A 24,066-nucleotide genomic window follows, 5' to 3' on the forward strand; every position below is an offset into this window, starting at 1 on the left:
TATGAGAGGTAATCTGTGTGTACAGTGATGTACGTTTGGATAAAACCAAGACAGTATGTATCCTATCCATTTATTGCAACAATGAATCATAATTCCACCAAAGGAGCACAATCAGTTTACATTTAATTTCTAAATTGTGTTTGAAACAAATGACTTCTTTTAAGCCGTCTTTAAACCTAGAAAACTGAGATGTTTGGTTTGAGACATTGAAGTGTTTTCTTTAATAGTTTTGAAAATGTGCAATTTTACATTTCAAGCTTACAAAGTTTAGCAAAGCAATTAATCAAAATTAACCACAACGCTGGAGTGTGATTAGTCTGATAAATTATTTTAATCGATTGACAGCACAAAAAAATCACACCTAGTAAAAAAGGAGTAGGATATTAAGAACGGATTACAGTAGGACTGTATAAGGGTGTGTGAGTGTGTGCAGCCTTTTTTGTTGGCTTAGATTCCTCAAGGCTTTTTCTTTACATTTTTGTTTTGCATCTTGCATAAATTATCACAGAGGCATTTTATTATTTTTTTGATGGAACATTTCTTTGAACCGAAAATTTAGAGCATTATTTTTTAGCTGGAGAGTTTCTTTTTCATATTAGATATGGTGTCTATATTCGTTGGATTTTCTATTCCATTGAGCTAAAAATGCCCATTTTAAAATTATTTTCTGACATGACAACATCAAATTATTAATACTGTTTGAAAAAATACTTTCATGTACAGTATATGCCTGCCAGCGGTACTTGTACTTCAATTTATATTAGATTAATACATATATTCTTAATATCTATTCTCCTTTTCACTTTTACAATGGTGCTGATATTTTGTCCTGTTTATTTTTCCCTCACTCTCTCGACTTTTCCTGGTTCTGTGTTCTAAGGCTGTCGTTTAAGAACTTTTCCACGCTTTATCTTTGTGTGTGTTTCACAGTGACCCCTACTGGGAGCGGCCATCTAATGCAGGCAGCTGCTCGAACGCCCGGCCCAAGACCCTTCACCTGGCCGGCCAGCAGCATACCTCCTCACCATGGTAACGTTGGCGTCACCTCCTCAGTAGCTGTAGAATTAGCAGTGGTAGATTTTGTGTTTGTGTTATGCATCTATCAAGAACAAATGATGAATGATAATTGGGATTAGGTTGTTTTCTGCTTAGTTTGAGTCTCTCTTGTTTGGGGCGTCAGCATTTTTTATGATATTCACCAAGTACCGTCACTGGATGAAAATATGTATGGAGTTGGTTGCATAATTAGTTTAAAAAAGTCCTCCATAACTCGAATGTATTCTAGAAAAATTGTTTTTCTGAAAACCCAAAGTCAACTTAACCATTTAAAGTTGTCCATTAAACACTGTGGTTTAGTCACAAATTTAAAATCCAACACCTTTGCTTGGCTTAGAGTTAAGATTTTATTTCTCTTACTAATATTGACCTAATGATAGTCAATAAGTGGATACAAATAATTGTCCTGAAAACATAAATGCTCACTTTTTGCCAGCATTCAAACCTTAAAGGATTTGTTTAATTTATATTTGGTTAGAGATAAAAACAGAAGACCAAAGTTTTTTTTGATCATGTAACAAATTGACATATTGGATTTAACAAAGCCTTAAACAGTCAGTCAATAAGTTTAAAATCAGCGGTTTTGTGCACTCATTAAAATGTTTCCCCAACATGTTTTTATTAAAGATAGTGTACCGGTAGTTAAAAAAAAAGTAAAGAATTCATTTCTTCTTTGGTAACAAGTACAGTCTGAATTTACTAGTCTAAGTTTAGACTAAATAAAGTGGCTTTCAGAGGTTATCTTATTATATGTACACAGTGGTGAAAGAATAAAGGAAAATATGGAATAAAACCAACTAAATTTAGTAAAATATTTCTGTACATGTGAGATTATTATCTTTTGTTCTGCTTTTTATTATAGAGCAACTGACAAGTGTGAACATTTGTCATAATATTTATTTGATCATTTTCATAATAAATTTTAGTTATTGAGGGTAAATAAAAACAAAACTGACAGATTGATCAGAAATGTTATTTTTGCTATTTTCTCCACTGTTTGCCCCACAAGAACATCAACAAGTATCAGTCAGTTTGGAAATATAATCAAAAGCAGCTACTGTGTGTATGTCTTGGTATGTGTATTTTTCAATGTCTACATATTTACATGAAAACATGTTTCTGAATATGTACTGGTGTTCTGTACTGATTTAAAAAATCTGCCATCCCCTGCAGTCCATCATTCTCACTTTCACTGTCAGAGATCAGAGCTGGAAAAAAATGGATTTGACCGTAGGAAGTGAACTCATGCCTGGTGCTTTGTATGAAATATTTAGTTTTTGTCTCCGCGTTAGATTATAGTACTAGAGAATAAAGGAGATTTGTGACAGAATGTGGCAGAGCTGAGAGGTGACAGCAGTCAGTAGCTCCTAATTCAGTAAACTTAAGTATGTGAAGGTCACACTGGAGGAGGAACTGCACAGATAAAAATAATGACCAAGTGAACAACTTCCAGACACTACAATTAAAGTCCAGATGCAGGTTTTACCAGTCAGGTAAATTAATGCCTAAATCACTGGTTTGAGTCATGACTCACTAACGAAAGATACAAATAAAACTACAAACTATTACTCATGCCCCCTTTTCAGATAGGGTTAATAAGCTCTGAGTCGATGGCAGTTACTCTGAATAAACTGACCCGGCTTAATGAGAACAGGAGATACCAACTAGGTAACTCAACTCTGAGTCAAGTTACCCGAGTTAAGCCTGAGTATGAGTATAGACGCCGTCATCATTGGAGTGCAGATAATGCGATTCACCATGACAACAGGAGTAAAAAGAAGCTTGCAAGTGTGCATATCTGTCCAGTGGAATTATAAATGCAATGAGAGCATAAGCAGAATATGGAAGCATATTTAACATATATAACATGTTAAATATGTTTTGACATACTTAGCAAAAGTATTGCTAAATATGTCCATACTTAGCAATAGTGCAAAATAGAAAGTGTTAGCATGGCAGACAGTCAATGTGTGAGTGAGATTTTGCAGAAAATTAGTAATATTCTTGACGTTACAAATATTTAACATTCAAAAGAGGAAGGATAATTTTATTTGTCTGATCCAAATATCCATAACTTCTGTACTTAGGACACCCAAAAATAAATGAATAGATTATGCCTGACGTGTCAAAATGTTGTAGTGACTACATTTCCGGTTGCACTGATATCTGGCTTTCTGAAACGGAAAACCCAGGATATGCTCATAGTTACCCCAGAACTTACTCAAGAGTTTCACTTATCCTCCTGCCTGAAACGGGGCCCTGCTCAGGTGTGTTTGTGTGTATGCGTGTGTGTGTGTGTGTGAGTGAGTGAGTTTGCTGTGTTTGCCTGTCTTGCTCTGGCTTAGTGTGACACTAATGCATTGAGCTTGTGTATGTTTGAGCGCTCACGTCTACAAGGTGAAATTGAGATAAATGGTGGAGCAGCTGGGTGGCCCAAGATGTCCTCTCCACCTGTCTGTCCTGCTTATATACGTATATGTGAGCATTTATGTGCGTTTAGGACTCTGCGTTTGCTTTGATTGTGTTTTTATTTGTTCATTTGTACATATATGTGCAAATCTCAGCCTGTTGTGGTGAGCTGAGGTTTGTTCTTTTGTAAAAATAAACAGAGTTTCATACAAGGAGACAAACATTTTGGGGTGATTGATATCTGATACTGACATTTTATGATGCTCACATGAAACTAACAGCAGAGAAAATGGCAAGAATAACATTTTCGATCATACAGTCACTTTGGGTTTTTCTTTAATTTACCTTCTGTAACTGAAATTTATCATGAAAATAATAAACCAAAACTCTTATCATGATAGGAAATGTTTCAGATGTTTTTTCTCTATCTAGATTTATGTCAGCATTCTGACTGGGCCACTGCAAAACATCAATAAATAAATGACTTTAAACCTTAAACCTAATTATTCAAGGAATGTGAATAATTATGGTCTTAAATGTATACAATGCAGAAATAAATACAGTTTAAATAAATAACATGGGTATATACTTTTTAATTTTCAGAACTTATAAATGTCGCAGCACAAAAAACCTCTGAAGACACTAAGCACAACTTCTGTCTTCATGAAGTTAAAACTGGCATCAGATTTTATTGGTTGGAGAATTTTCCTCTCGTCTTTGGTGAAAGACCACGAGCCATTTCTCACACTAGCGCTGGACCTCCGTGTTTGTTTTGGTTGTATTTACCCAGAATGCCCTGTGCTATTATCAGTTTCCTGGTTTTGGAACGGTCTCTGGTCTGTTTGGTGTTCACATACGTATTCGAACTGCATACAGTCTTAGGTTTTCTACCGGACCAGAGTTTGCTTTTTTGGTCCACATTAAAGTTTGACTGCACATTCACAACCAAACTTAGTTGGAGTAACAGGGCAGGTGGGAACGGACCCTGAGACGATGTGTCTCTGCTGTCCTACTACAGGCTCAAAGGAAATCTTCCCCTTTCACATTCTCTGTTCCACCACTCCAACATGTTTAGAACATATAACTTTAGTGCTTCAGAAAACACCTTCTCATTTACTGTATGTTGTAAATATATGGCATTTAATCTATTTTTCTTTCTAATGTTTGTTTCCTTACTCCTTTCTATGCCTTGCTTCCTTCCCTTCTCTCCTTCATCGGGTTCACCTTTGTACCTGCTTCCTCTTCATGTGTCTGTCTCTCTGAGAATAGTTTAGATGTGATGCACTCTGATGTGAGCTCTGTCTTCTCTCCAATGTCGCATGAGTCGACTAGTGTGTTGCTGACTTTGGTTAACTTTCTTTCTTTGATGCCACACCTTCTTCCTCACCTTGCCTTCTTTTCTAACCTACTTTCACCTTCGATTTTTTTTGTCACTCGCCAAAACAATAGATCCTTCTTTTCTCCATCGGACTTTATATTTCAAAGAGAACATCCGAAATTCAATAATTTAACCCTCTCTCTGTCTTTGTCTTTATTTTTCTATTTTTCATCACCTACCTGTGTCTTTGTCTGACAGGGAACATGTTAATAATGGATTGCATAGATTCAGACGGGGAGAAAAATGTGAGCGCATGAGCATAAGGTATTCTTTAAAGTTATATTGTGAAAGGCCATGTGCTGCTGTCAGTCTTCGGGTTCTTCTCCTTCTTAGCTAATCTAATCCAAATCTACTTTTGTGTTCTAAAAAGAAGATAGATTGTGGAATCAAAAATGTACTGTTTGTTTGAAGCTGCATTCAAAATATAGCAGTCTGTTGCATTCTGTCCTATTCCTGGGACTCCTTTTTTTGTTTGTTTTCGACAAGGATTGTAAATCTAATATTTAATCTCTGAATCATCAGAGATTAAATATTCTGATAAAAATATTTAAAAAATGTATCTGATAAAAACAGATACATTTTCCTTATCCAAGTTTGATCTGTCATGACAATCAGGATATGATGTTTCTCAACAAATAGTTTTTTCTAAGGCTAATACAGGGTTTATTAAGGGTTTACTGTGGTTTTAGTAAAAGTGGTTATTTTAGTTTAAATTTATTTCATCTTACTCTTTTAATAAAACATTTTTTTTTCCAAAGGCTATTCTAAGCATCTGACCTGACTTATAACAACCCCCCTGTGTTTGAGGTGGAGAGATCTCCCTGCCATCACCCTAATCTTTAACTCCACCAACAAATTCAAGTCAGTAACTAGCTTATTAATATAAGGACAAATCTGAAGATCTCAGCTGTAATTAATAAATCACTGCAGTAGGCAGCATCTGTGTGCGCCCACACACACAGACACACATTCATGCAAGTTTTTAACATTTTTGTTGTTTTAATGCCGCTACAATGGAAAAGAGAGGTTGCTGTAGATGTAAACCTGATGAATATATTCTCATTAACAAGTTTAATCTGTGGTTGTTTCCACTGAACAAACACAGGTGTTGGTTCACTGCAGCGGCGCATAGCAGGGAAAGCAAAGGAAAAACAAAACTGGTTTAAAGTGGCGAGACTGTTTACTGCTGTCTATAACAGTAGAACTGACTTCATTTGTTTTCACTCTATCATAGTCGAAACAAAGGGATAGAATGCACACAGTCTACCAGTCTGCCTGATCTATGAAGATAGACACGCCAAGTGTGTGTGTGTGTGTGGGATGGTCTTCTCCTGCACCTGTATGCATTTAGATGAATGTGTGTGAGAGACAGTGAGTCACAACGCAGGTCTGGAGCCCAGGCTGAATGAATAAACATGCTTACCTGTGAACAAACACAGCTTCATCACGGTGTTATTCTATTCTATTCTAATTTATTCTATTCTATTCTATTCTATTCTATTCTATTCTATTCTATTCTATGTCATAGTAAAGATTCTTCGTCTTTAAACTACTGTAAAACTTCTGTTTTGTTTAGTTGGTTAGGCTCTTGTTTGAAAAACCATGAGAACATTAAAAATAATCTCACTTCACTACTTTGATTTATTTTATGTTTTTGGTGTTGACCATAGAAATCGAGCCAGAACAGCCCTTGTCTTTTACAGTTAATCAAACTGTCATCTAAACTACAGTAAGAGCTGCAGGGTCGACCAGCCAGGCTGTTAAATCCTGACTGCAGCAGAATGGAGGTCAGGTTTTCCTTCAGTTACTCCATGTAACTTTTTATTCAGCCTGTAAGGGCCTGCATTATTTAATTTTGAGTTGGACTATAGATGTAAATTTTTTTTATTTTATTATATTACAATTCAGACATGTGGTCCTATTTTCTCACATCATCCACCTGATGCACCAGGCCTTTCAAACGTAGAATTTAAACTTAGAGTGAGCAAACAATATAGAATGTCACTGAAATTTACTACATTTGACAATTAACACTTTAACACACTTTAGCACATTGAGACTTTAAATATTTATAATATGTTTGATCAAATTAAATAGTTTAGCATTTATTATTAATACTGGCAATTATAAATGTGTTTATTAATTATAACTTATTTTGTAACTAGTATTGTGTTTTCCAGAGATTATTCACACAAGATAGTCAGTCTAGGACTTGTCTTTTGTTCTTTTGCTTTTGTTTTAGAGAATAACATTTTAATGTCTTGTAAATGTTTTTAAAAATTACATTTTGTCACTTTGTGTTATTCTTAATTTAGACGATACTTTTTTTGTGTGTCTAATCTTGAGTTAACAAGGTCATTTTTTAAAATCCTTAATAGGTTCATTATTATAATAGTATTCATAATGACCTTTTTGTTAAAATACTTCACCAAAAACAAACTCGGTTTTGGTAAAAGCAATAAGAAAGTGGCAATAAATTATGAGGGGTTTTCTGCCTCTCTACTGTTGGTGTTCATTTTTGTTAAATATGTAGTTCGGCCCATTTTATCTGAATTGAAATAGCTAAGAAATAGAAGGATGAAGAATTAATGTGTAGTAAGACAGTGTTTCTAAAGAAGAAGGGCATAACAATAAATACATCAGCGGCAGATTGCAGATAGAAACGTCAAAAACATAATTCCTCATGGAAACCTTTTACTGAAGATTTTAAACGAGAGTATCTATTTCTTTTTTAATGCACAGAATTCAACCCGAGAACATTTTCCTCTTCACACATAAACACACTCCTATCAACAAACTGAGACCAGAAGCTTCAGTAGATCACCTGAGGACTTCCCACACCTACGACTTTGATTTCTGTTCCAGCCGCCTTTGATTCACACATCATTCATGATTTGAAGCTGAACCTGATCACTAAGTTTAATTGGATTCAGATTCTCTTGGCTCTCACACAACAGGCCCTTGGCAGTTGGTTGTTGGAAACATTAGGGAGGCAAAGCAGGTACAGTGCTGCCTTGAGTTAGCTCCAATTAATGGTTTATGTGAGTTTTTTTTTTTCAGAGCAAGATTTATTTATTTTTCATGCTGTTTGTGGTTTTTGATCTCAAACTTGGACTGAAATGTGCTTAAAAAGTTTCCCTTTATATACCTACAAAGTTTCAAAAGCTGTCAAGGTTCAGCCCAGTGGATGATGACTGTCATGATAATGTCTAGTTGTCCTTTCAGAAAAAAAGCACTGAACAAGGGAAAATGAAATCTATTTAAAAAGCTAACAAGTTAGCGCTTGGAAAGAATGGTTAGGTTTTGGATATACACATTTGCTTTTGGTCTGTTGCCTTGGTTATTACTCATATTTGTTTAATACTTGTATTTGCAATGTCATTCCTCAGCCGTTTGGATTCCATCCTCTGTAACTTTTTGTTCCCTCTCTTATTTTGTAAGTTCTTTGTTGTGTTTGTCTAATTTTTTCTATATGTTGAATAGATGAAGATAAAGTTAGGGGTGAAGGGACGGGCTTATAGTGAACAAGGCAAGTCCAAACAAATTTGTTTATTTTTTAAATATTATTTCATATATATCAATCACACACATCTTTAACTTTACAGTTAAAACACGATCAATAAATGCTACAACTGAGCTAGTAACTTTCAGTTCAACTTCAAAGCCAAAGGAAAATAAAGTAAAACGTTAAAAACCGACAAACAAAATGACTGTTCAATGCAGGGATGTCAATCCTGCAACGTGTGTGTGTGTGTGTGGGGGTGTGTGTGTGTGCGTGTGTGTGTGTGTGTGTGTGTGGCAGAACCAAGGTGTGTTCACTGGAAGTCTAGTCTAAGAGACACTGACTGGTACTTCTAAGATAAAATTAGTTTTTAATCTGTTAAATAAACAGAGACCTTTATTTCTGAGGAGTTAATTTAAATTTAACATGTTGAGTTTTTATTAACTGATTTTTGCTCCTTTTGTGCAAATTCACCTCATGACCATGTGACACATTTTGTTTTACTTCTACTTTTGAGTTCATAAAGGCTGCTGGAGTGGCTGAATGATTATGTATACATATATGTACATATTGTTTTAAAATTGCAATTTAAATTTTGATTGAAAAGTGTGAAAATTTATAGTAACATTTTTCTGCTAGTCTCTGCTACTGATGCCAGACTTGCTGTAGATACTTACTCAGTAACAGTATCAGAGGGCAAAAAAGGTTTAATCTGTTGGTCATATTGCATTTCATCTGACTTTTACCTCACTGATGTGAGACATGCATCATAACTCTGCACCACATGATGCGGAACGTGGTTAATATGGACATAAACAATGGCTGAAATTCTAATAATAAAATTATGAAAGAAGTGAAACATCAAATCTTGATATCACCACTCCTGGTCCAACTCCACATCAAACAGACTAGGGAGGCGTAATGCTGCCAAAAAATGATATCACAATATACATTTTTAAATACTTCAATAACAATGTCACATTGTCTGCTTTATTTTTTTTAATTTGATTTGGAGGTAGTTGTTTTTTTTATCACTTTCCTTTATAAAGCGGTCATCAGAATAAAAAATATATTTATAAATATTTACAAAATCACAATATATTAAGTGTATCAAAGAAAGAAATCAACAATCAAGTGTAAATTAACTTAAATACATAAATGAAAAAAAAAACAGAACATTAGTTTTACAGGATTTATTTTATGAACTCAAGTTATGTGAAAACAGAAATCTTTTTGAAAACACTCAACACCAAAATATATGTCGCATAAAAACATATATAAATTAAAAGCTTGTGCACACTTCCTACTGATGAGGACTTTCACTTTCATTTCTTCCATTTGTCACAGACATCTCCAGTGCAGTAATGACAGTGTTTTCATTTTTTAGTGTTAATGTTCCCACAACTACAGCTGACCACCCATCATCTGACTGCATCCTGCAGCACCGTTACCATTGCTTTACTAGCAATGAGTAAAATTAGACCTCTATAGATCTGTATAAACCTGTATAGAGTGGTATAGATCTATATAACTATAGGTCTGTATAGACCTGTCCAGGTGACAGGGACTTCCCTACTGGGAGCTGAGATCACAGATGCTGTGCTGATGGGACGTCCAGTTAGTCAGCATACTCACATTAGCTCATTTACAGACTCACATTTGGTAACACACACAGTTTGACCATCATGTCTTCATTCAAGGACAAGCATCCAACACACACACACGCGCACACGCACGCAGGAACACAGACAAGTCCATCTGGCCAAAAGAGGTGGCAATGTGTCTATGGGTCAGCCATGAGGCTGGCTGTGTTTATTAGAGGCTTCAGAGTGTCTGCCAGGTCTCAGAATGATTAAGAACTCAGCGCCCCACTTTTACACTGAATGTGTGTTGCATGGGGTGAGGAGTGTGAAAGCAAGCGAAAAAAAAGAGACTGAAATGCAAAGATTTAAACACTGGAGCCAAAGCCAGAAAAAAAATAATCATCCAACTGTGTCAGCGGAAGGTAACTGGAATTTTAGCAGAACTTTATCTCACAAATGTACTTATAGTTCATAAATGCATTGATATGTATGGGTATATGTAGGTACTTATGCATATGTCCGGTTGTGTATGACTATTTGTACCACATGCCTGGAAATTTACAGCTTTACAAAGAAACTGAAACAGATTTGTAGGCACAGCACACATTTTTGTTTGGACTCAGCTTTATGCATCATGCTTGATTTAACCATTAAGCTTAATGATGACAACATGGGAGATGTAATTGCAATTACCTTCATACAGACGGACATGTGGAAGTGAGGTCGGTCACAATCATTTATCCATTTTTTTCTTTTACAGTTTTCCCAGATTTTGTTTTTGTTTTAGAAAAGGAATCCATTTTATTCCCCCTTCTAAATGCTCTGGGTAAAGTGTGTTGTAATTCCATGTTCCACAATGATGATGAATAAAAGACTTCCCACTTGCATGTATCAGGATGCAGTACAGGAATGAGTATCAATTATGTTGGGGTCGGATGAATCAATCAATCAATCAATCAAATTTTATTTGTATAGCACATTTCAGCAGCAAGGCATTTCAAGGTGCTTTACATAATTAAAGAAAAAAATAAGAACAGCATGTGACATTGAATAAACAGTAAGAACGAGAGAGATTTTTTTTTAAAAAAGAAAAAGATTAAAGATTAAAAAAAAAAGATATAAACATACTTTGGATGAATGTGACCTGGCTCTTCAGATTCAGGTCACATTTGAACAGATTGGATATGTATCAAATATCCATGTGGCCTGGGTGACATTCGAAACAAATCTGACCTGTGTTGTTCAGACTGTCATGAAAAGATCAGATTCAGGTCACATTGAGGCAAAAAAATTGGAATTGTGTCACTTCAGGTTGCAGTGTGAAAACAGCCTAAATGTGGGGATGGTCTAACTTAGTAGGTCATGGTGTACAGAAAGAGGTGGATTCATGATGAGTTTTCTGCTGAGACAGAGGGAAATTAAATAGTTAATGAAAAATATCTTCCCAAAGAAACTAAAAATTTCACGTCTTAAAATAGATGTAACCTTATTTTTCTTTTAGTTATTAAAATGGTTATAGTAGGAGACTGAGTGAGTGGCTTCGTATTAAAATAGTTATAGTATCTTTCCAAGATATATTAGGAAATAGAGACCTAGCTTTGGAGTTGATATCGTCAATAGTTCTTAAAACTGTGTACAACTGTGGTTAGCTGTACCACTGAAACGGCTCTTCTTTAAATGGTAGCAACTCAATAAAACAGAGGAGAACCTTTCAGAGACATGGACCTGGGGAAGATGTTTGGACAGTACTCACTGCTGTTGATAGAAAAATATTTATTATGAGCCCTTTGGTAACCATTAATATCTGAGAAGGTCTACAAACTCTGAATAGAATTGCTTGGACTACACTGTGATTTCTTACAAAGAAATGATTGTTGTGAGCACAGATTCTGAGCATGCAGGTTAGCTCTTTGTGGTCATTTGTGGCCCTTTTATCTTCTATGTGAGCAGTATTAAAGCTTCCCTAGTAATGGAGTGTCTGGGTATTCTTCTGCATTCTGAGACATATCATGTGCAGCTCTCCTCATAAAAATGTTCCCAAACTGCTACTGTGAGAGTAAAAGGCTAAAAGCTATTGAAGCTAATTGCAACAACAATAACACAATGGGTGTTTATGCAAATCCGCCACTCATTTTGCCTCTCACTGCAGCTCTATTCAATCCTGTCCCATATTATCATTTAATTTGCTGCTTTTCTTATTCATGTCTTTCCCTAATTTTCCCTTTAAATCTCTTTTCTACATTATCCGCCATATCTATTACCCTCTGTAAAGCCTTTTCTTTGTCATTTTTTATCTTTCCCTTTTCACTTCCTCCACTCTGTTTCCCTATTTTCTTGTGTAAACATGTGTGCCTTCATCAGGACTCTTGTCTCTCACCTTTATTTCCATGTCATTGCTTCTTTCTTCATTCTTTAGGTCCTATGTTGTCTAACATCGACATTAAATACTAGTATGAAGAATCTCATTTTTTACTGCTTGTAAAAATATAATGAAAATAAAATGTGCATATTACTTACACTTATAAATGCAATGATCAATTTACACTATATTTTTTGTTTCTTTTGAAAGTATTTTGTTGTAATCTAATCAGCTTTAATGCTAATGAATCAAACATTTCAAAATCTAACATATTGTAATTCCAGACTGACTGGTCGTGAGTTATATTGGAGTCATAAAAGTCTGTTTTTAAAGTACAACGTTTGGTTTGGTTGAAGTATAACCCAAAAGACTTGGAGCTCTAATTGCAGTGACAAGTTTATTGGCTCAGGGAGGCTAAATAGAAATGCAAATCACCTATTTTTATTTGTAAATGTTCAAAACAAAACAAAAAAACAATTATTTTACATCCACTTCACTATAACATGAATCATATTTTGGTGTATCACAAAACATGTAAAGCTCAAAACCCCATCTGAGCCGTGATATAATCCCAATTATAAATCACTTAATATATCTGTTATTAAAAGCTCATTATTCAGATAGATATATGAAGTACAGTTTTATTGGCCATTTTTTCTGAGCATGTGACAATAAAGCTATTTTATTATTCCGAAACATACAAAGCTCTGATGCCAATAAGACCACATGTCCCATAATGCACTAATAACTACTCAAGTTTGGCCTGTGGGAAGTCAGATCCACTAAGTGTTGCCAATAATTGATCAGCAGGTCACCCCAACCCAACTGCACACATTTCTGATAACCGTACCGTTCATACTGGACTTTGTAAAAATACTTACTGATTTGAGCCAAAATGAATGGCATAGGATTAATTTTTACTGAGAAATTATGGCAAGCCTGACATAATGGGTGGAAAAAATGAAATATCTTTATTTTTTTAAATGATCATATTACAGGTTCTCCCCCAGTGTATCATAAGCCTGGCAGGCCATCAGGCTTTACTTATGCCCCCACCAGACTAAGCATTGTTCATTTATTTTAGTTTTTCTAATGATTGCCTTTTTTAAAGACTTTATAGTCAGTGTTTTGGTAATTATCAAGTGACATTTTCAAATTTTCTATCAACTTTAAAAAAAAAATTAAAACGGTGTGGCCAGCTGGATAACTGCTTTACTGCCCCAAGCACTGGGCTTAGCAAGTTTTCTGGGAGAAAACTTGTATAAAATCCCAAGAAAATCCATTGAAGTGTGTGTTTGTAACATGGAAAGATGTGCAATAGTTTTGCAAGGTAGTGTAACTGGTGACGTAATAAATTTGTGAGCTGGTAATTATGGCATTTGAAGGAGCAGTGCGGTTCATTATGTATGAACAGGTCAGTCGGGCGGCTTGCTGTTCACTGAGTTGTGTTGTCCTGTAAGAACTGAGTCAGTGACCTTGTAATATTCTCAAAGAGTTAGTGCTCAGATTGCTCCGTAATCTGCAGGCTTCATGAACAAATCAGTCATCTGTCAGTGTGTCACCTTATCAGTCATTTAGTTCACACACACACATTCAGGTACTCTTAACAATTTCCTGTCCTTCAGCTGCCCATCAATCCGACTCAGTCATATCATTTTATGAGCCTCAAAAGAAGCATTGCTGACAGACTTGAAAAATAGAGATTAGAAGATTTTACAAAAGACATAAACTCTTTTAACATTTTTATTCTCTAATTGACACTACACTTGAAAATAAGGATAATTTGCTGTATTCATGTTTAATTTCTAACAGCATATATTAATGTGTGAAGTCTGACATATTCAGATTTATCCTCTGCACTCTTCTCTCCATTTATTTATTGTTTATTCCACTCAACGTCATATCTGCCTATTTTCTCAAGAGTCTTCTGGCTCTTGTCTCTTTCCTTTTGATTATTATTGACACAGTGAACAGCAACAATAACAACAACAGGAGGGGAATTTGCTGGAGACGGGAGATTTTTGGAAAGCGAGAGGTGTAAGAAGGCTCGAGAGAGAGCCTGCTGTGAACCACATCCAGCATCAATTATTCAGCTTTCTGCTGCTTTGTACAAACAGGATTTCTGTCAGAGAGGGGGACATACAAAAACACACACAGAGCGCTGAAGGTAGCAGACTGCCAGGTGTGTGAAGTGTGTTAAGAAGAACAGATGAGAGGAATCCTTCATGCTGATTGGCAGGCTGATCAACATGTAGACATGATCAAATTCATATCTTGCAGCGAGCAAACATTGTAAATTTTCTACTATAGCAGCATCAGTTTGCAAAGGTCACAGAGGTCAGAGTGGGGATCAGCTGGACAGCAGGAATATTCAACTGAATTTACAATTTAGTGAGCCGCTGTCAGATTTGTTTAGAAATCTTGTTTTAATCGTAAAACAACATTTCTAAAGGTTTAAAATGGAGGCAGATAGAGGGAATGAAGAAAAATGTGACTCAAGGTGTGTGAAGACAGTAATTTATTCCTGTAGTTTGTCTGTGACTGTCACTGCTGACATCACTGAGTAGAAACTACTATCAGAGAAATAGACAAGTAAACATATTTGTTAAGTTTAATTAATTTTTGTTTGTGAGAATTCACTAAATTCATACAACTCAAGACAACACTGTACTCTAATTCTTACTTATAGCATTTTTAAAACCGTTTTTCATTTCATCCATATTCTGAACCAAATTAGTTTGAATTTATCCAGACCTTTTTGTTTTTTCTTTCGTTGGGTTTATTGTTAATTTCAATACAAAACTGAATGTTAATATATTCAGATTCCTGTGATTTGTTACTCAAGAATCTTTTAAACCTTGAGCCTGTTTGTTTGGACAGGAAATGACATGTTATTTATTTGTTAAGTAAAGCACTTTGAGCTGCCTTACTGCTGAAAATGTGCTACCTTACCTTATCTAAGTTCAGAAATGTGCAGTTCTGGTACGTTCCAGTTCCCAGACATCCAAAGGACTCTTGAAACAACCTAATGCCATGCAACATTCAGGAAAGCCTGAATGAAAGTTTTAGCTGTTCTTGTTGCAGTGGTCGTTTCCTCCGTCAGTCTAACTCGCTCTAGTCTTACCGTTCCCCAGCTGCAGCGGGGTCTGCTCCACCTCGGCCCCCTGCAGGCTATTTGACAGCAGATCATACACCATAATCTGAATCTTTATCAACAAAAGTCCATCTTCTTTATGGCATATTATGTTAGACAGAGGGTGAACCACTGCAGTGCAAAAACAGATACAACAGCAGTCAGTGGGGTAAGAAATGTTTAACAGAGTAGTCTACGGTTCAAATTAAGTGTGTATTTCTTCTGCACAGTTAGTTTTTGCTGACTAAGCTTTTAATATATTCATGCATGTGCTTTAGTGAGTTGTTACATTTTTTCCAAGATAGATTTGTCACACCATGTGTGTATTATGTAGTTTATAAAGGTTCATTCAATCCGAGGGCAGCCCAGTCTACCTTCAAAGGTTTTTTAAATCACTTGTTCATCTTCTACTGTACCAACTTTCAAATTAATAATTGAAAGTTATTGTTGCTACTTGTAATTTTTTTAATTTGCTGTTTGTGCATTTTGTAGTGTGTTGTAACCTGGAAATATAATTTTTGCTAGACAGAAAAGAACACATTTGCCTTCTAACAAAATGAAACTTTTGTTAAAAAAATTCTCCACATACAGACATGAAGCATTGATCTCTACTGGTTAAAAGGTTGTTGGGGTTTACTGACAGCAGAGCCTGAAATTCTGCCCCCGTTTTATGAATCACGGAGCATAAGGACATGCTCAGTTCATCAAGCTCATTTGCACATGTTTTCCAAAGATTGTAAGATAAAAAGAATAAATATTGTCCTAATTTAAGCTTTACTTTGGGAAAATGTCTGATTTCCATCATAACAATCAATTGGCTGCAGATCTTTCATCTTTACTTTAATTTGAAGAACAAGTAGGTCTTTAGAAAAGTATTTGAATAGTGTAGCACTTTATTCTCCAGTCAGAGATAAATGTGGCCTCTTCACAGCCCAGCAATAACAGCAAATCAATTGATAATAAAATAAGTCATAATTGAGCATTAGTAGAAATATCAATCCAAAGTTTCATTGTTTCTGTCACAAGGTTAAACAGTTGATCATTTGACAACATCAATGTAACTTCAGTCTTTTATCTATTTAATTCAGTTACAGAAAACATCATTATGACTTAATTTGCTAACAATAAAACAAAAAACACAAAAACAGAAAACCCTTTCCGTTGCAACCTTGTTTACGAACCACTCTCCCTTTGGTTAACATGACTCTCAATGCTACAGCTAAGGATAAATTTAAACAAGACCAAAACAGAAAACAGAAACCTGGTCAATCCATTAAGTCAACTCAGTTTAGTTTATGCATAAAGACCTAATTTACAACAAATGCACTTAACTAAAAATGTCAGTTCAATCCAATCAGAGATTCAGAGTCAACTACTTAAATTCTAATTTGATCCTAGTCATAAAAAAGTTAGAATTATTATTTACATTGATTTAAAAATGTTTCTCCTAAAGAAACCCAGCCAGCAGAGTTATTTCTCCTGGATGAGCATCTAGTGACAGTGGAAAGATCCTCTTTTAATATACAGAGCCTCTACTGGGACATCGAACACAAAAAGAAACCGTCTCATGGGCACCTCATAGCATCTGGGGCGCACCAGAAAGTGTTCTTTTAGGGGCCGAGCTGTAGGATGAAAGAGAGAACATACAGTTTGCAATAAAATCTTTATCGAAGGGAAAGACAGAGCTAAACACTGAAAGACAGTATATAAAAGGAAACACAGTGACAGTTAAACATAACTCCATTTTGCCTTTATAAGTGGAAGAAACCTTTAAAATCAGGAATACCACCTAATAATGCAAAATTGGAGCGAAGGAGAAAAATGTATCAGAGTGTCCTCTGGCAGCCTAAACCTGTAACAGCATCCTAAACTACAAAGAGATCAGGATAACATAAGCCAGTCTAATGATAAGCTTTATCCAAAAGGAAAGATTTAAACCTTTTAAAGCTTTTAAAAATAGACAAGGTGTCTTCCTCATGGACTAAAACTTGCAGCTGGTTCCACAGGACGGAAATCTGATAACTAGACCTGAGTCTCAAGTGGAGCAGCCAGATTCATCTCCATCAGAACATCCTGCACGGCTCGTCTCTGTTTTTTGTGCTCATTTTATGTCTAGCACTAGTGGCTCCATGCTGCGCATTGCATGCAAGTGATTTGATTGACAGTAAACTGAATTTGTTGACTGGCCCATGATTTACGTCACTGCAAACTCCAAACAACATGTCAACCACCAAAGCGGAACAGCGGACATGCCGTCTGCTTCCAGAGAGCTGCGCAGAGTGGAGCACTGTGATTGTGAGTTTAATCATGATCAGCACCGGGAACACATGCGTCAACCTTTGGAGTGGAGTGACCGTTATTGAGCCGCCCTGTGAGCAGCACGTTCTGAAGAACGGGCAGCAATGAAAAAACGAGAAACGGAGCAGCTCTGCTCAGCGTTCGGTCAGAGCTGCAGGTTAGTACTGACTGGAGTGAAGCACAGAAAATACATAGAACTACTTAGGTGTGATATGCGTTTTATTTTTGGTTTAGAATTTAGTAAAGGGTTAGAGTTATATCTTTTGACTGCATTACCTTGACTGCCGAGCGCGCGCCACCAGAAGAACTGCGGCAGACCGGAGCGCAAAGACTTGGCTGGTTCCTGGCAGCGCCGTCTCCATGGCCACGGGCAGAGCGCCTCCTACGACCACATCAACAGAATCCTGCGGGAGGCGCACTTCAGCAGCCTGCAGATTAGAGGGTGGCTGGGCTCGACGTGACCTTTGACCTGTTCTGTTTTGCAAAAACTGCCAGAATATATATATACAAATGTAATCTCTCTTTTAAATTTTCCTCAGAACTCTTCCTGCAGCATTTGGATCAGCTGAAGGCAGAAATCTGCTGCTCTTTGTTTTAACTCATCAAAATAACATCCGTTTTTTTACCTGCTACGTTTTGAAATTGATTACTGACTGGTAAAAAGGATTATAAGGCATAATTTCAACCAGAAGTTCAGTTATTCAGCCATGGGATTGTAGATCAAAGCAAAACCTAAACTTAAAGTAACATGAAGTACCTCCATCTAATCATAGTTCAATATTGCTGGGTTGAATTTCATTCACAAAGATCAGTGCTCTGCCTTTAGCAGTGTGTGTGTGTTATCAGGATTAAATAATATATATACATACATTATACATATAAATACCTGGAAGAATAAAGAGCTGCAAGGAAGAAAGAGAAATGCTTTTTCTCTGTGCTTAGCTCATCTTTCATGAATGAAGTTGACCTAACCCCATGTGTTTGTGTGTGTTGGTGTGTGTTTGTGTGAAGTCTCCATCCTGGCCTCAGCACTGAGGTTGTTTTGATCAGCAGGCAGGGTGGCAACCAAAGGGTTTCCTTCTGTCTTGTTTTTCAATCAGTTAATGCTCAGGGCACATCCTCACTGTTGTGCTGATGTAGTTTTGTCACTTAATAATAACAACAATAATAATAATAATATGTTACTAATAACTTACAGTAAATAAATCAGTTTGTCTTGTAAAATGCCCTGAGAAGATATTTGTTGTGAGCTGCTTCAACTGAATTAGAGTTGTATTTAAAACTGAATAATTCATATTCACATTAAACAACTCGTTCTGCATTAGGGAAGGAACACAGTACGTTGGTCAATAGTACATCCAGCCTTACTCTTTTTTTGAGAAATGAACTAGCATCCGTGGTGCAGGGTGTGTTTCAGTGTTTCAGTATTACATGTTGGACAGAGCCGTATGTGTGTCCCTGACTGCGTGTGTGTAGGTGTGTGTGTGCCTGTGTTTACATAGAGGACTGTGGGCCAAAGGCCTGATTTTATTCAGAATCAGGTAGTAACCTAACTAGGGTTTTTATCTTCAAAGATGTTGCATAGCATGACTATTCCAACCAAGAAAAAAACATGTCCTACGTCAGAATTTTCCAGTGTGAAGGATCATATAAATCTGCTACTTATAACATAATCTATTTCCATTGCACACCAAAGCATTAGGAATACCGTTCCAGATCAAAACCGTTTAACAAATTTGCTCTCAGTTTAGAAAAAGTGTTGAAAAAAGAATCTTGGGCTGTTCAGAAACACAAGTGCCTGCAATTTCTCTCATTTACTGGATACACCAAATAAATGTCTGACAGTTTGTCTTTCCTGTCAATAACTGAACAAATATTTAGTAATAGTACAACACTGGTCAACAGTCATAATATGGTCAGGGGTTTTTCAACTGTTTTAGGGTCATTTTGCTGTGCTGAATCCAAAAATCACGTTGATTTCAACTTTCTGAACTATGGTTGCAGCATGAGCATCAAAATGCTTGACTTGTTCTCACATCTGGAGAATCTGGGATCCATGAGTGATGAGCAGGAGGAGAGATTCCATCAGGACAGAAAAGAGAGAGAATTTTGCACAGTGAAGATGTAATGTTCAATTTACGTGTACTTACCCTTATCAGTGTTTGTTATACAATTTACAGAAATCCAAGTTTGTAACATTTAATTAATGCATTGTGTTAGAAATGTTTTTGTCTCCTAAAACCTTTTTTGGATGAGAGATATGAATGGAAATGAACTGATAATGTCACATAAATGTCATCAGTTTAGTCAGAAGATCAGATTTCTATAAATCAAGTTAGAATAAAAACCTGACCTGATTAAGGAAAAATTGATGTAATTCCTGGATTCAGTGGTGCAACATATCCTAATTCAGTTAAAAAAAAATGTAGACAACTTCCAAAAATATTTTTTGTAACCCAGTGTAAACACTATTTCTGAGGATGTCTTTGCATCTCTGTTCTACATATTGGTTAACTTTTGGCACCTGTGACCAGAATGACAGATCACTTCCCACAGTTCCTCTGTCGTTCTTGGTTTCCCCCCAAAAACAACACCGATGCCACCCACAGTTCATCTGCTGGACTAAGCTTTGCGACGGGGCTCACCACACCACACTGTTAGTCTTGTTGGCTTTGAACCAAACTGCTCATCCCTCGCAGTTTTGAGGATATTCTCTTGTTAAACATTTATTTCAAGAGCGTTTCCCTCTTTAACATAAGGTGTCATGACTTTAACTGTTTCAAAGTGTTCAGACTGATAAATGATCCCTGGTACATGAGAAATAAACCACAGAGCACAGAATGAGAGAGTCTATAAGACGATACATGAGTCAGCATGCCTTACAGTTTACTGAAGCTTAAATTTAGTGCTTGGAGAACATCCTACTGTTTGTGAACTATAATCTAAAAAGGTTATTTAAGTTATGCAAAACTTGTTGTAATTAACCATCACCTCAGAAGAAACAGCCATAAAATGTGCTTAGTGTAAAAGTAAGAAAAGATTAGTAACAAATAAGATCATGTATTATAAAACAGATAAAAAGACGGGTATAGAAAGAAATGATGGGACCAAAGGAACAGTACAAGGGGGGAGTTGATGTAGGTTGCCAAGGAAGAGAGACTCATTCACTGTCTGCTGGCTGCAGGCCAGAGGAGGAGACAGAGAGAGTTGTCTGTTTGAAGGTTAAAGGAGGACAAGAAGAGAAGAAAGGGTGAGGGAGGGAAGGAATGATAGAAATCAGAAGTGGTTGCAGAGAAAGGACAGAGGAAAAGAAGGAAATAAAGAAAAACTGTTAAGAAAAAAAAGGAGGAGGACTGATAAAGACATGAAGCGAAAGACGATCTGAAGTAATTTCGTGTCTCCAAGGTGGCAGCAGCTTTTACACCATTAACACTTCCCACTGTGAGAGTGGGTATGGGTGTGTCTGAGCGTGTGTGTGTGTGTGTGTCCGCTCCTGCCAACTCTTTAACGAGGGATTGCTGCTAATTTCAGAGCTAATACTGAACTGTTCCACACCGCTGAACCCGGGGAGGTGGGGGAGGAGTGGAGAGGATGAACAGCAGGACACATGGATCGAGTGAAGGAGAGGAAGAAAAGTCCTGGCTGACGAGAGGAAAGAGAAAATATGTAAAAGACATGAGCTACAGAAGGACAAGGAGATAAAAAAAACTAAAACAGGAGAAGCTGGAGGATGATCAAAATAAAAGATGAACTGAAAAGACATTAAATTATGATTAAAATGTAGGGTAGGTATAATTTGAAAATAATTGTAATAATAATTCTAAATCAATAATTCTGAAGACAATGGTCCATTGGAAAGTTAAACCTCCGATTTAGAAGTGTGGTTTTCATCCTGGACCAGCTCAGCATTTTCTGGACCTGGAGATGACCTGTTCATAACTGGAGAGAATTTCTAGGTGTGCCATATTGATGAGGGGATCTGTTAGGTGACCTTAGGATTGGGTCTCTGCTTTATGCAGATGATGAGACCCTCCTGGCTTGGTCAGTGATCTCTAGCAGTTCACAGCAGAGTGTGAAGCAGCCAGGATGAGAATCAGCTCCTCCAATTCTAAAATCTTGAGCCAGAAAAAGGTGAAGTGTGTTCTCTGGGTCGGGAAAGGGTCCTGTCCCAAGTGGAGCAGTTTATGTATGTTTTGTTCAGGAATGAGGGAAATACAGGGCAGTAGATCAATAGGTGAACTGATGCAGTGTTTTGCTGTGATGTGAGCGCTGTACTAGTCTGTTGTGGTGAAGACATAGATGAAGTGATGGGGCCTGCCCAGAAAACCTCCCTGGTGAGACCCAGAGGTGTGGAAGGACTGTCCCTCTGTTGGCCTGAAGGGAGGTGGTCCAAGTGGCTGGGAGGAGGGAGGTCTGGGTTCAGAGGGAGGTCAGGGCCTTATGCCGTTGCCTCAATCTGACTCCAGACTAATGAGAAGGCAAGGAAGGATGTATTGTAAATTAAATAACTAAAATTGACAAGAAAATGACCTAATTGTGATGAACTCTGCTAGCACTCTGAATGGAACTCTGTTCTTTGGTCAGCCAATACTAAGCCTGGGCCTTTTGGGCAATTGTAAGATAAAGGATAAAGGACATATATTCTGAAAACTGCTCTGTTCTTGCTTTGAGAACCTTGTTGGACTTTTTGGTGTTATTAACTCAGTGCAATATTAAGAGATTAAAGTTAAAATCTGAATTCATCTGCCTGAAAACTGACGAGTCATCAGTTTTCAGTAGAATAACCAGGTTCAATTCCAGCTTCTCTCCACATGTTGAAAGGTTTTTGGATGAGACAATGGACCCCAAGATACCCACCAGAAAATATCTGAGGGCTGATGGGTTGATGTGTAGAAAATGCTTTGAGTGATTGTATTATGTTTGGTTGACAACCTTTTTATCTATCAATACATGGTCACATCCCTGTACAGGGTTGGAAGATCTCTTTATTTTTTATTTTAAAATATTATTGACATGAGACATGCTTTCTTTCTTGCACAATAACAATAAACGGGATTCTGATTCTAAATTATCTGTGAGGCTGAACTTGACTTTAAGAACGCTAATGTCTTCATGGAAAAAAAAATATACAAAATAAATAATTTGCAGCCTTTTTATTCAGTTGCCTTATTGAAATATGAAAAGCCAGCAGCAAGTGATTGATTTCAACACATCCCTTTTGGCTTAGGATTTATTAATTTGCTTCATTATTTGTATTTGTTTTGTTTCTGTTGGTGGTTTGACATGGAAAAGTATGTCACAAAGCACCGGTACCCTAAAGCCATTAGTTCATATTAATATTCATACTTTGTAATTAATACTCTGAGCTTATATCCATAAAGTTCACATTATTATCCCCATAATATTTATTATCTCATTAGTCAGAGGAGCTTTGGTTAATTGTGCTGTGTGGAACAATAATGAATGTGTGCCTTAAAGTTGGAGATAACTGTTTCTATGAAATTAAGTGACAAAATGTCTGGAAGCAAAAATGGATGTTGTAAAAAGTCTGTGAATTATCATATAACTACTTAAATGGTCAGGATATTAAAAAAATATATTTAAATTTTCTGGAATTATTTGACTAAAGTCGGTCATTAACTTAGCTGGATTTTGACATGGATTTTGAATTGAAGTAAAGTTATAAATCTTACAAAAAAAAAAGAAAAACAACAATGGTCATTATAAACTTAAAATAATATCTTTCCACTGGAAAAGCACTTTAAAAGACATTAAGACATTCAGTTTATAATTTATCATTAGAAATATATTAAACCTCCACTGCATTTGTTCTGTTGATGTGAAAAATAAGCTTACAACTATAAATACTTCTACTGTGATGCATCTTCTGAATCTGAACACAGACTAAACCTTCTTTACATTAAATTCATTGTGAACTTAAGTGGACATGAAAAGTAGCTATTGGGGAATAATGGAACAGTCCTTTATCATCATCAGTTCTGTAAAGCATTGTGGCTGTTAATAGGTTTGTAGGTGAAGAAAAGAATAAGAGTTGTTTCTGCCTAAATCCTATCTATGTAACGTCATCCACTGATGTTTAAACATGGTTCAAACTAGAATAAGTGCTGGCATAAATAAATACAGTTTAGCAGCTACTCAGACCTGACAGGCGGACCCAGGTCACTAATGTCTTTATGCTAGATAGCAACAGTGAGATAAAAAAAAAGCAGATGAGAAGATTGACTGGCATTAAATCAGCCTTTTTCAGTTATTGTATACATAAATTTAGGCATGGCAATATAACAGGCTGTTTTTTTTTTCAACTAAGGTATGTGTGTGTGTGTGGGC

General features: G+C 36.3%; 1 protein-coding gene across 3 annotated transcripts in view; it reads left to right on the forward strand.

Annotated features, from left to right (window-relative positions):
- npas3 (neuronal PAS domain protein 3) overlaps positions 1–24,066 on the forward strand; it is a 308,598-nt gene that overhangs the window by 69,481 nt on the left and 215,051 nt on the right. For 2 of the 3 annotated variants that reach the window (XM_007566262.2, XM_016678753.1), the window contains exon 2: positions 931–1,029. The exons of the other annotated variant lie outside the window; for it this stretch is intronic. In XM_007566262.2, coding sequence (XP_007566324.1) covers positions 931–1,029 — 99 coding nt within the window. The remainder of the gene's footprint in view (positions 1–930; positions 1,030–24,066) is intronic. 3 annotated transcript variants of the gene reach the window in all.

The sequence above is a fragment of the Poecilia formosa genome, unplaced genomic scaffold, assembly GCF_000485575.1.
Source record: "Poecilia formosa unplaced genomic scaffold, Poecilia_formosa-5.1.2 Scaffold189, whole genome shotgun sequence".
Taxonomy (NCBI): Eukaryota; Metazoa; Chordata; class Actinopteri; order Cyprinodontiformes; family Poeciliidae; genus Poecilia; species Poecilia formosa.